The 12,566-nt window shown below is 35.8% G+C and overlaps 1 protein-coding gene across 1 annotated transcript; it reads left to right on the top strand.

Moving 5' to 3' along the window:
• Positions 1 to 839: 839 nt before the first annotated feature.
• On the top strand, positions 840 to 10,936 carry LOC104071681 (transcription factor TFIIIB component B'' homolog; the record flags this gene model as incomplete). The annotated part of the gene is made up of 11 exons (XM_009582564.1): positions 840 to 1,387; positions 2,049 to 2,160; positions 3,170 to 3,229; positions 3,607 to 3,750; positions 4,645 to 4,778; positions 5,803 to 5,897; positions 6,502 to 6,556; positions 7,238 to 7,381; positions 9,004 to 9,288; positions 9,616 to 9,790; positions 10,777 to 10,936. Coding segments are annotated over 11 exons (1,912 nt in total), but the record flags the coding sequence as incomplete, so codon positions are not given.
• Between the last annotated feature and the right edge of the window lie 1,630 nt (positions 10,937 to 12,566).

Genomic DNA, 12,566 nt, shown 5'->3' with positions numbered 1-12,566 from the left:
ACCATGGGTGTGGTTGTCCTTATGTACAGAAACAAGGCATAGTTCCAATGTAAAATTAAAAAAACTCTTTATGACTCAGTTGCAGTTCTGCTGCAGTCTCACTGTGAACAACAGCCAAGGAGCCAAACACTGGAGGAGTCTGCCGATGTAGGAAGGTCATAATGGTTGGCAATTTTGCTTGCACTTTGAAAATTATTTCTGAGTAAGGGATGGAAAAAATACTTAAATAGAAAGCTTTTCAGGAAAGCTAAAAGCTGTTGACTCTAAAAGGCTACTTCTGATATGTTAAGGGTGAGCGGTACGTTAACAGCAGCCAGTTTCGCTGCTGAGGTTTTTTTCAAATTCACAGTTTACATGTCCTCTACTTGCAAATGTATAAGAGGAATGTTCAGACTGATTGTAATAAAAATCATCAAACTACTTGTTGCATATAGCTTTATTAAAATGTTTTTAATATGTCACCTATGTTATGTGGATTATTTTTTAAAAAGCTTTATTGTATTATGATGTTTGGTATTCTCAGCTGAAAGTAGGGAGCCTTCCAAAAAAGGAGGGAGTGGGGAAGGAACATGTGAGTTTAGCACTGTTGGTCAAGTAGCTTCTAACAGTAACATTAAATAATAGTAATTAATATTAGAAAATAATATACCGGTTCTTATAGCGGATTAGTTTATGAGGAATTACCAGCTACAGGTTGGTTCTAGTGTGGCTTCTTGTATATAACTGTATTTTTCTGTAGCACTGAGTTTATACTGATTGGCGCATAAACATATCTTGAAAGTAAGAGTTAAAAATCTGTCACTGTAAAGTATTTCAGAATACTCTCTTAAATTTTCCAGCGATGACAAGGCTGATAGCTCAAATGATGCTGGAGAAGCTAGTAAACCTGCAGAGATGCCTACACAGAGAAGAAAACGGATCTCCACCATGCCCAATCTTGTCAAACCCAGAGCTGGACCTTCACTTGCTCAGCGTTCTGCATCAAAACCGCAGAGGCGAGCATCACAGGCTCCTGATGGCAGTGCTTCACTTCAGAAGGATTCCTCTCCATCAGAAAAGAGTAATGTTGAAAGCACCTTGAAGTCCCCCATGCTGCCTGAAAAGAAAACACCTGTGCCACAAGTGCCACAGTTTTCCCCACTAAAAAAATCGGTGAACAAAGAGCAAACTTTAGGTGTAGCTGCACAAAAAAATGATGATACTCTGCAGAAGAATGTACCCTCCCCACTCAAGGAGAGACCAACACAAGAAAGATCAGGAACACAAGAGGAAAAGCTACCTATGAAACCTGTTCCTGTAAAAGAGAAACGAATGTGTTCTGACCGTGAAAGGATCCTCAAAGCTCGGAAGTTAAGAGAAATGCTTAAAGAAGAGCTGAAGAAAGAGCGGATGGTAGGCCTCTGTGTTGAGCAGTGCTGATCTGTGAAGGGCAAAGACATGTGATTCACCTAACATACATTATCTCTTTGCAGTAGTGTTTTCTGATGATCATCAGCTCCTTACTGCTCGTAGTCAGTCACTGTGATATCTCATAACGCTGTTTGGGTTTCATCTGTTAATAAGCAGTAGGAGCACTGGGTTCCCTCATAATCCAGATTTCATGAGAAATTGTGTATCTTTTAATTTGATTAGACCCACAAGCCTTTTTGACATAAGACCTGCTATTATATTATAGTCAACATTCCAATTTTAAAAGTTTCACAGTTGGTAATACAACGGGGAAGTGTGCTCTAAGAAGCTTGGGTTTTGAGTTTCTCATATCTTTTCAACTTGATTGTTGACTGAGTTGTGTGATTTTGAATAACTTTTCGCTTTTTACTTGTGCCAAGTATTGAATTTCTCTGAGAGTGTAAGTCACTTAAGGGTCTGTGACATCCTCTCTGACAAAGGGACACTTTTAAGATAAACTTCCTTCAGTTATTGGGGGCGGGGAGGGAAACAACAAACTGCCTGAACGGGATACTTTGTAAACAAAGGAAAACACTCATTTGTGAAATATAAAATACTTTCAGGGTGAATTTAAGTGGTTTTTTTTTTAATTTTTATATGGAAACAGTTGAAACACAGGCCTCCAGTAATTGAAGGGCGTTCTCCACCAGATCGTTCTAAAATGACCATGAGAGACTTGATATACTATCTGCCAGAAAACAATCCTATGAAGTAAGTATGACTCTCTTTCTCTCTCCTTAGGTTAAATGATTTTCTTTTTCTACCAATTTAATAATTGTGAAAAGGAGAATTCTTAAATCTGAAGTATTAGCACAGATGCAGTATTGTTGCAGTGGTAACAAAAGCTACTAGACATTTTCACATCTACTCAATCTTCATACAGAAATGAGAATGGAGATTAGTGTTCTTGTTGAAATATAAAAACTGTGAACCTGTCCCTAGTGTTGATTTATGTCTGTATAAATGCGGAATAATAGAAAATATTTTTCTTCTTTTTTTTTTTATTCACTGCTATTAGATTTTTAGTTATGGCTGCCTGCCAAATCTAGTGGACTACAGGAAGCTAAGCATTTCTCCATCCTAGGTGCTGACGTGCAAAATGCACTGCAAGACCCAGCAGGTCTCTCCATTCCAACAGCTGCTACTGTTCCCTTTACAGATTTTGCCGGTAGCAAGGCTGAGTGAGCATCCCAGAGGTGCATATATACAGGGAACACTAACGCAGCTAGCTGCACAGACTACCACAGACAGAGCAGGGCGTTTTTCCTGCAACTACCAAAAACAATCACATAAACATAAGTACAGCTGTCCAAGTCCTGTTCTTCCTCTCAGTAGCAGACGAGTTTTCTGTTACTGTCTGTTACCACCTTCTTGTTAATGTTTGTGTGCTTGTGTGTTTTATTTATCACTTTCCTTGTTATTTTTTCTTTCACGCTGAGTAGTCTTTGAGCAGGTAATGAACATTCTCTCACATTCTCTGTACCCTCGCAATGGATTACTGCTTGAAATATCTTTTTTTTTGTCCTTGCTTATACAAAAAAAAGCAAAATTCATTAAGCAGGGGTGGCTGTTCAGTTAGACTCAAGTCTAAGTGTGGTACAAAGAATTGAAAAAAAGCTTTGTGTTTCTTTGTCCATTATCCACTAAAAGCAGGTTTTGTGGAATGAAGCAGAAATGTATCTGTACAAAAGTTCATCTGTAGCTTTTTATAAAATTCTAGGTCTTCGTTGGCAGAAGAAAAGAGAACAGATAAAAATTCTGCACTGGGTCAAATGAAAGAGTAAGTCTTGGTGATGGAAGTACTTATAGTCAAAAAGTTTTCTGATGTTGGGGAAAAAAACATGTTTCTGTGGTAATACTAACAGTGTAGGTCTTTTTTTTTTTTTTTTTTTCCTGTTTCAATATCATAGCTCTTATTTATAACAAATTATAATTTGGGAGGGGAGGGTGGTTAAAGAGCATTTTGCTTTCAATATTATGTTTTTGGATTTGTCCATTTTACAATAGAGCAAAAAACAGATTCCAGAGTTTGTGTATTCACTAACTTGCTGGTGGGTTGCATTGCTGGATGGTTCATTAAATTGTTGAACATCTGGCATACAGAGCAGCAATTCAAAACACTAACAAAAGTTTTTGCTTGGTCTGTTAAAATTGTAGACAGGAAGAGAAAAGTACTCCTGATCATGAAGAGGAAGATGAGGAAGAAGAAGCAGAGAATGGGGAGGAGAGTCAGGACGGTCCACTTCTAGTTCCTCGTGTGAAAGTAGCAGAAGATGGTTCAATTATTCTGGATGAAGAAAGGTAACAAATTCTGTGCCTGACTCAAGGACAATATATATACATTGCTGCTTAGTTTGTGAATAGAGAACAGTTACTTTGGATAGGGATAAACGTGAATGTGTTTGTGTTGAGATCCTAACTTAGGAAACAGTGCAAATATGTGGCAAAATATGAGCAGCAGTTATCTGCATCTCAGTAGTGGCAAACTTTCTCTATGGGAAATGTTTTTGGAGAAGGAGATAGAGAAGAAGATGTCATATTATTACAGTGAATGAATACTGAATATTTGTCAAACTTCCAAATGTCTTCTATTTAGTTAACTTCTTTGTTTCTCACAGTTGCATGTGTCTGCTTGCTGTTACTCCGTTGTCACTATGACTTGCTCCAGCTTTGCATCTTGCATGTTGCTGCTTTATTCAGTTGTCAGTGTTTTGAGCAACTTTGCTTAGAATATTACTTTTTTAAAGTATTAGATTACCAAATTGTTTAGTTCCCCAAATGTATTATTAGCATGAGATTTAGGCCAAGGTGTAAGGCTAGAGCAGGCCTGGTAAAGGAATTTGAAAGTAGTCTAAAAGAATACGGAGAGGCTCTTGTGGTTTTACAAAATAATTTTCTTGAATGTTAAAAAGACAATCTTTTCTTGTTTTTGTTTTGTAAGATATTCAATTATGTCTGTCTGTACTATATCTTACAAAAAGGGAAAAGCAAATTTACTTGCATAGGCTGAGTAGGTTAATGATTTCTTGCAGCATTCTCCCATTGAAATACATGTTAATGTAATTATTAAACCTGATTACAGTACAAACTCTGACTTATGGCAGGAAAAATCTGAATAGCTGGCTTATAAACATGTACTATGTGTCTTGTTAGCAATATTTTCAGATGAGTCTCTGTGTGTGTTTGTTTTTCCAGTTTAACTGTAGAAGTTCTAAGAACAAAAGGTCCATGTGTTGTAGAAGAAAATGATCCCATCTTTGAGCGTGGCTCTACAACTACATATTCCAGCTTCAGGAAAAGTTTTTACACAAAACCATGGTCAAATAGAGGTGAGTATATTTTTGGTTTCAAGTTTTGAGTCTGCAGAAAAATCTTAGTTTTCCATCTATGCTTTGTACTCAACAATTTCTATTCCCAGTGGAGTAAATAGATATACTTATGTGTGACAGTCTCAACCCTCCAAACTCTTATAACAAGCAGAGCTCTGATGTTTACTGTGAAAATTGGCGTGTTTAAAAATATCCAGTGCCTTATGATATGCAGGCTACCTGTGAATTTTTTCTGTCATGAACGTTTAGATGCTGTGGAAATGCTAGTCTGCCTTATCAAAAGCGTAATATTGGATTCTGGTGTCCAGATATTTGAGCTCTATATGAAACAATTAGCACTTCTTAACAGCTTCTTTACTTGGTTCTTCCACCATGGGCAGGAATAAATTCTATAAGCCATCTCTATGTGGGTTGATTCCAGTGCACATGGACAGCTGTGTTTCTATGAGTGGGTGGGTTGTTTTTTTTATTATGCCTGCTGTGAATTGATTATTATCTCTAGGCTGACAACACTGTGCAAGACTTTTTACAATTGAAAATGTTTTTTTTACAGCTGTAGATGGAAAATTTAGCTTCAGAATTCACTGTGCTGCTTTTGGAATGCAGTCTTTTCCTGTTAACAAATAATAATGGAAATTGTATTTTTACACATGCATTTTTCTGATTTCTGCTGGTGGTTGTGTTCATAATAAATATGAACATTGGCAATTTGGAGTTGTTTAGCTATGATTTACTAGCTTTACAAAACATACTTCACATTCTGCAGTTTTATAATGGATTAGACAGTTCTTTCTGTTAATAGTTCATTCAGCAAATGTTATTAGAGGTACTTAAGTAAAATAACACACATACTCCAAGCCCAGCTGAACTTGCAGCCACAGTAGATAACTTTAAGGCTATCTACCTCGTTGCGTTAAGTGTGAAAGGTGTTTTTATTTCAGATAGCAAGAAAGATGGTTAACTAAATACTTAAGTGTGTGTCTCTTTCTTTCTTTCTTTCTTTTTTTTTTTAAACTCCCTCCAGAAACAGACATGTTCTTTTTAGCTATCAGTATGGTAGGAACAGACTTCTCCTTGATTGGACGGCTGTTTCCTCATAGAGCCAGAGCAGAAATTAAGGTAAAAATTAAAGCACTCAATAAAGCAAATAAACATCTGTTTTCATTTTTCTGTTTCTCATTTGCTATTCCTGTGCTTTCTCTATTAGTATTGATAATTTTGATGCGAACTGGCTCTGTAGCAATGTTTTTTTAATACCTGTTTCCAAGAGGTAGTAAGTATCTGAAACATTAATATGCTGGATTGAATTCCCATCAACATATCTTGTAAATCTAGCATATCTAGACACAGTTTGTCTCAATTTTATTTTAATTGACGAATGCTGCTAAGCGTAAGTGGATGTTTGGTGAGGGTCTTCTGTGTTGCCTCTTTCATAGTATCCAGCTGGGAAAATTGTCGATGTTTCAAACCCTGCTTAGATTGGAAGTAAGGACATGTTGAAAATAATAAAAAATTATGATTGGTGATATCTATTGGTGACAGATTTTGTATTTAAAAATTAATTACAAACTCATGTTCTGTGAGTGTGCTTGTAAGGTTTAACAACTTTAGTTGGTAGAAAATTTTGTTGCATTGAAGAAGGTTTATCTTGATCTTCCATTTTGTACCATATATTGTTGCATTTCTTGCTTACTGAAAAGGACAAATATACCTTTGCTTTTAGAACAAGTTCAAACGTGAAGAAAAAGCTAATGGATGGAGGATAGACAAAGCTTTCAGTAAGTAAAGTAAATGTACCCTGCCCTACAATGAGTCATTAAATGGTAGTCATCTTTTTTCATGGTAATTTTTGTGCTTTGCCTCGCTTGAGTAAATTATAAGAAAAAGTTTTTGCTCATATGTGAGTTCAGAAGCTGGGGAATCTTAGATTTTTGTAACAGGCATGGTTCACAGTAAAGATCTTTAGGTTTAATTTCTGGCTTTTCTGTAAGTCTGATAAATGAGGTTAATATAAACTTTCCTATATTCAGTTGAAGATTATTCTGATTCATAGGAACTTCTAGCACAGTTGCTTATTGTAAACTGCTTTGAGAATCATTAAAGGCTTTGTGTATTATTTGAATGAGCTATGTAAGTCCTAGAGCAGCATGTTAATACGTTATCTGATACTATGGTACAGTTCATGTATTTGCCACTTCTTAAATTTTCGACACTACTAAGTACTGTAACCTTTTTTACTTTTTTTTTTAAAACCAAGCTACCATAATCCCTATATATGTCAACTCTAGTCCCTGCTCATGTGATACAGAAAGTACTTTCAAAAACAATTCTCTGTTTAAATTTATGTAACCTTTGCTTTTTAATATCATAACATGTAACACTGACTGTTTTACAAAGCAGAAACTTGGAAAAATTACCAACTTTGAAATCTTTTCTGTTTCTTTGCTTTACTCTGACAGAAGAAAAGCGGCCCTTTGATTTTGAATTCTTTGCCCAGCTGCTTGAGAAGGTCTTGGCAGATGAGGACAAGAGGAAACAAAAGACTGTTAAAAGCCAGAAGCCAAAGGAAAAGAAGCCATCAAGGCCTAGGAAGAAGCCGAAAGGTACTTCAAAAGAATGCTTGGGATATCATTAGAGCAGTGGTCAGTAATGTGTTGCTAGCAGAGAAAAAAATCACGTAGGGAATCTTTTCCTTCCCGGTTCCAGACGGGGCAAGAGGATCCTGGCTTTGTAGCATAGCTTTTTCAGACATCATTTACTGATGTGTGGGATGGTAATAATTGGTAGCAGCCAGTTTCCTGAGGTGCGTTTTCTCTGGGCAGGAATGTGAGACCACACTGAGATTAGTGCCCTTCCACAGTCTGAAGCACTGGTGCTCTAAACAGGATATTCTAATTAAACAGTTGAATAGTATCTCCGTGAGTTGCTAATAAAGTCACTTTTAGAATCCTTGGGTCAAAACCGTATTTTTGGCAAGTTCTTCTGTGACTTTTAATTTAAATTTTTCTTATATTTTAAACTGTTTTCTTTTGAGGGTTCTGTTTCTCCTTTAATTATATTTTGACTCTCTAAGTCTGAAGGGTATGATTCTTTTCAGGGAGTCTTGTAAAAGTTGTTTTAGTTTTCTGGTCTGTTCAAAATAAAGGATAAAGATTATGTTTAATTACTATTGATCACCATATAGTGTCCTATTACCTCAGTACCTGTGAAAGGACCTTTCACAGATGTGCTTAAATTAAAAACAGTTACTGACACCATTTCACAGATTACCTGATAACTCTGTTGGGTTGTTCACTTGTTTCTCACACAAGAACCCATTTTCGTCTAAGTGGTATTGTGGAACAAACAAGTGAACAACCTTTTTAAAGGGGATGCTAGCTAGGAAGCAACATCACTGTTTAATTCTTAAAATTGACATGGCTGCTGCTTTTCTATAGCCTTGATTTCAGGTTTGATTAAGTAAAATGTCCCACCTGTTAGGACTTACAGCTACATATAGAAATTCCGTTCATACACTTTAATGGTAGATTAAAGGTACTTCATGTGTAAAGCAATGTGTGTATGCTTTTCTACTTCTCTTGCATTTTGGTTTTCTTAATTACAGGGGAACAAGTTTGTATAAGAACAATAAAAAGGACAGGGAAAGGTTCTTGGCGGTTGATGTTCTGCAAAAATACAAGATCAAGACAAAATGTCCTGAAAAGGGTAGGGAGGAGAATTTGAGAAACTTGTTAAACCCAGAAAAGAACTTGTGGATTATTAGCTAGATAATAATTTAGGTTTCTTATGTAAATAAGAAGGATTAACTACAGTACATCTATTGATCAAATTACTTTTTCATGGCATACTTTCTGCAACCATTATCACCTCTTTCTGCAGAGAGATGATAATCGTTTTCAGGAGTAGCAACGCCTATTTTTCCTGGATCCAAAAGTGACTATGTAGTCTGTTAAAAAGTATAGGAACAAGAACATTTACTGAATTGGCTTTACATCCTGTATTGACTTTGCCCTGGTGAAGTGTAGTCCCATGTACAGAATGTGTTTTGCATTTAGTGTTGAAGTTAATCTATGCTGAAGCTTTTCTATTAGGTCAGTGGCTGACTTCTCATGGTATTGGCAGTGATGTATGAATTCACAATATGTTGCTAATGGAAATATCTTTGCGATTTATGACTCCTGATACTCCACCGGTCTATTAACCAGGAACCATATTGTCTCAATAGCAAAAGCTGCCAGTACAGAAGCTGCTAATGATCAGGATGATCTTCGGGAAGCCAGAATTTCTGATGCAGAAACAGAAGCTGATGCTGTGACGGCTGAGAAAGAAAATGAGGAATCTTTGGGCGTTTCTGAACAGGCAGAAGAACAGGTTGCATTAGAGCCAGTATTAGCAAAAAAGAAGAGAAAGAAGAGGAGAAAAAATGATCTTGAACAGGAAGTGGAGAATCTTCCAGAAGAAATGGCTGTCCCTTCAAAAATTGCTGAAGAAGGGAAATCCTCTAAGAAAAGTAAGAGGCAAAAATGCTCACTTTTAAAGGTTCAAATATAAATTTTATATAAAGATATTGCAAACTTAAAAATGAGAACTTGGGTTTTGATTTATATCCCTGATCTGCCTTGGGAAGTTGTGGAACAATGCCTTTCAAAATCAGCTTTCATACTAAATCTAAACATTTTATTTTTGCTGATAACAGTTCTCTTAAATCTTAATACTTAGGCATTTTCTACTGAGCTTTTTGTTTTAAATTAACTCTTGCTTCACTAGGATGTGAGAATTGGAATTCTAAGATGTTGCCCAGAATGTCCAAATTGATATAATTCTCATTCATTAGCAGAAAAAAAAATGGTATGTGATGCAAACAATGACGGTCATACTACCTGTAGAGAAGAACTGGATAGTGTTGTAGAAGGAAAACAAAATGAGACTGCTATTACAGAGGAAGAGAGATCAGAGTCCTTTTTATCAGTGGATGACATAATGGAGAGAGAAAGTGATGTCAATTTATGCAGGTAATGTTTACAATGGAAAGCTTAAGCAAAATAAAAAATAGTTTAAAGTTTTAATATTGGGTTTGTTTACTCATGCTTTGTTTCTGAGGACTGTCCTGGGTTTTAGTAAGCTGTTTTTAATTTACACTCTCAATGTATTCTCTCCACTGATGGGCTGCCCTTGCAAAGTTAATTTACATTAATACTAAAATACCATGAAAACTGCTTTCACCTTTTTTTTTTAATGGTGTTTATGAAGGCTATTGGCTTATCCTAACTCCTAGTATTTCTCTCAAAGCACTGCTTGGTAATGTTGCTAAATAATGTTGCTATACACTTGGAATTTATATCTGTTTTTAATAAGGTGGTTCTTGTAGGGCAGTAAAGTTGCTTGGACTTCATTTGTGCAAAACCTAGGTGGGAGGCAAGCTTTTGGTTTCAATTTTGGGCATTCTTTTACTAGAAAGAAAGTGAATGTTTTATTAAACTTGTATAAAGGAAAGTGGTAAATCTAAAAAGTCATTATGAAGCTGTTAGTGCTACTTCAGACTTTTTCATGTTAACTGTTGTATTTAGCTGTATTGTAATTGTTTGTTATTTCGTACAGACTCCAAGAACTTTTATGTGCTTTAATAGCTCATTGGAAGCATATGAAGGAACAGTATTTGTCTTTGAACTCAACATAGATTGTTACAGAAGATCAGGGGAAAAAAAAGCTTCTGCATATGGTGTTTATGTTACTAAAGTCTGTTTTAAAAAACTATCTAGTGTAGAATACTCAGATGGGATTTTAACATCATCTTCTAATAGCATTGCGAAAGTATGAAAGCTGCTTAGAGCTCATATCCTGCAAACATCACTAAAACTTGTCAGATTCTCTGAAACGCATGTAGTTATTTAATGTCAAAATTGCATAATTTTTCTGTGCAACTTGATCTGTAAACAGTAATAGCTTTTTAATTAAAATACTCTAATGTAGTGTTTTCATGTGCTTTTATTGATTTCAGCTTTGAAGATAGCAATGATGTTGTACTGGAAACGGAATCTGCTCGACTGAGAACCCTAGATATTAGAGATGATACATCACAGGAAAGCCAAATTTCAGAGTTACCGGTTTCAAAGATTAGAAGTAAAGAAAGGCAATCTGAAGAAACTAGAGAAACAAAGGTATTTTTATTTTTTATATAATTCTTACTTCTTAAGATCTTCCTCTTTACCATTAAAAGTGTTTTTGTAAATCAAAGCAATTTTTTGGTTGTTTTTGTGCTGTTCTTACCACTAGGTGAAAGAAAGGCAACAAGCCTAAGAACATCACCAAAATTTAAATTTTATCAGTGTGTCTGGCTTTAATGGGTTGTCTGTTATACTAAACTTACTCAGAGGGTATACTGTGCATGCCTGGCTTGCCTCATAGACGATTTAAACAGCTGAACAGTTTAATTATTCAAAAGTGAAGCAGTACAATATCAACAGTAAAACCCTGGAGCAAGATTTTGCTGGTATATGCTTACTAGCACAATGTTAGACACTGATTTGAGCAGGATGAGCATTGGGTTGTTTGTGCTGCCTCAGAATGGAAACCCGTGTAAACTCTTGTCCACTGGTACTGGCTGCCGTGAGGTGTTTCAGAGAAGATACAAGAAACTGGACCGAGATTGAATGATCTTTCTTTGGGTGTTCTAATCAGGTCCAGCAGTCTAGAAACTTCCTGAGATTGTGTCTGGCTTCTTTTGAAGCCCTTGATGCACCTCTTACTCATGAGTTTGTCTAGCTGCTTTTTTGCATCTATCTGTACCTTTGTCATGAATTGCATACTACAGCTGAGAGCTCGTTCCTTTAATTATTCATTTAATTACACTTAAAACAAGTGTATTCTTTGCATTGTTTTAAGCTAATGCCTGGTAGTTTAATATGCACTGTACTTCCATTGTTATGTTCCTGTTCATCTTCTCCAGGCTATTCTTGTTTATAATGCCACTTTTTACTCTCTCCAACAATATTGTTTTCAAGCTGAAGAGTCCCAATCCTACATTTCTCCTCATACAGAAAAAATTCCATTCCTCTGATCATCCTTCTATCCTTACATCATTGTCATTTTTGGAACTCAATATCATACTGTTTAAAGACTTCTGCTGAGGGGGGAATGAATTACTTTCTCTTGTGCTTTCTAAGATAAAAAATGATCTTATGGCTAAAGTTTGTGGTGAGAGACTAGGAAATTCTAAGTGTTAGTGTTTCCCTAATGTGACAGTCAAATTATTTGCCCTTTGGCCTTTATTTTAGACTCTGTTACCTAAAATAATGTCTGCATCTGAATAGAAAATCAGCTACTTAAGATCTTTGCAAATACTAAATGCCTGTAGTTGGAAATGTTATAACAGTACAATCTCCTGATATTAGTTGGAATAATATTTATAAAAATCAATGAACTGAACAGGGCAATATGCTATACACACCAGCCTATTACAGTGGTGTCAGTAGCCTGAGTAGCTAAGCTCTCTGGCTGTTTTACATGAGAAGAAGGCGTAATACTCTCTAAAACTGGTAGTTTCAAAAGACCTTTTATGTCAGTTCTAATTCTCTTGGCCTGCTGTGGTTAATTTACTTTAAAAGTATATGAAATACTCAGTCAACCAGTGATGTGAAACATGATTCTATTAATATTATTGAAGAGGTAAATAAAGTAGAGAAATAATGTTTTTATGCAGGAGGCTTTTACCTTAATTCACTAGGTAGATTCCATAAAATCTTTGCTGTAATTGTGATTGGTTTGCTATGTTGTCAAATTTTTTTTTCA

This window comes from Fulmarus glacialis, unplaced genomic scaffold, assembly GCF_000690835.1.
Source record: "Fulmarus glacialis isolate BGI_N327 unplaced genomic scaffold, ASM69083v1 Scaffold35867, whole genome shotgun sequence".
Lineage (NCBI taxonomy): Eukaryota > Metazoa > Chordata > Aves > Procellariiformes > Procellariidae > Fulmarus > Fulmarus glacialis.
Note: the sequence above shows the minus strand (reverse complement) of the source record. Positions and strands in the feature narration are given on the sequence as shown.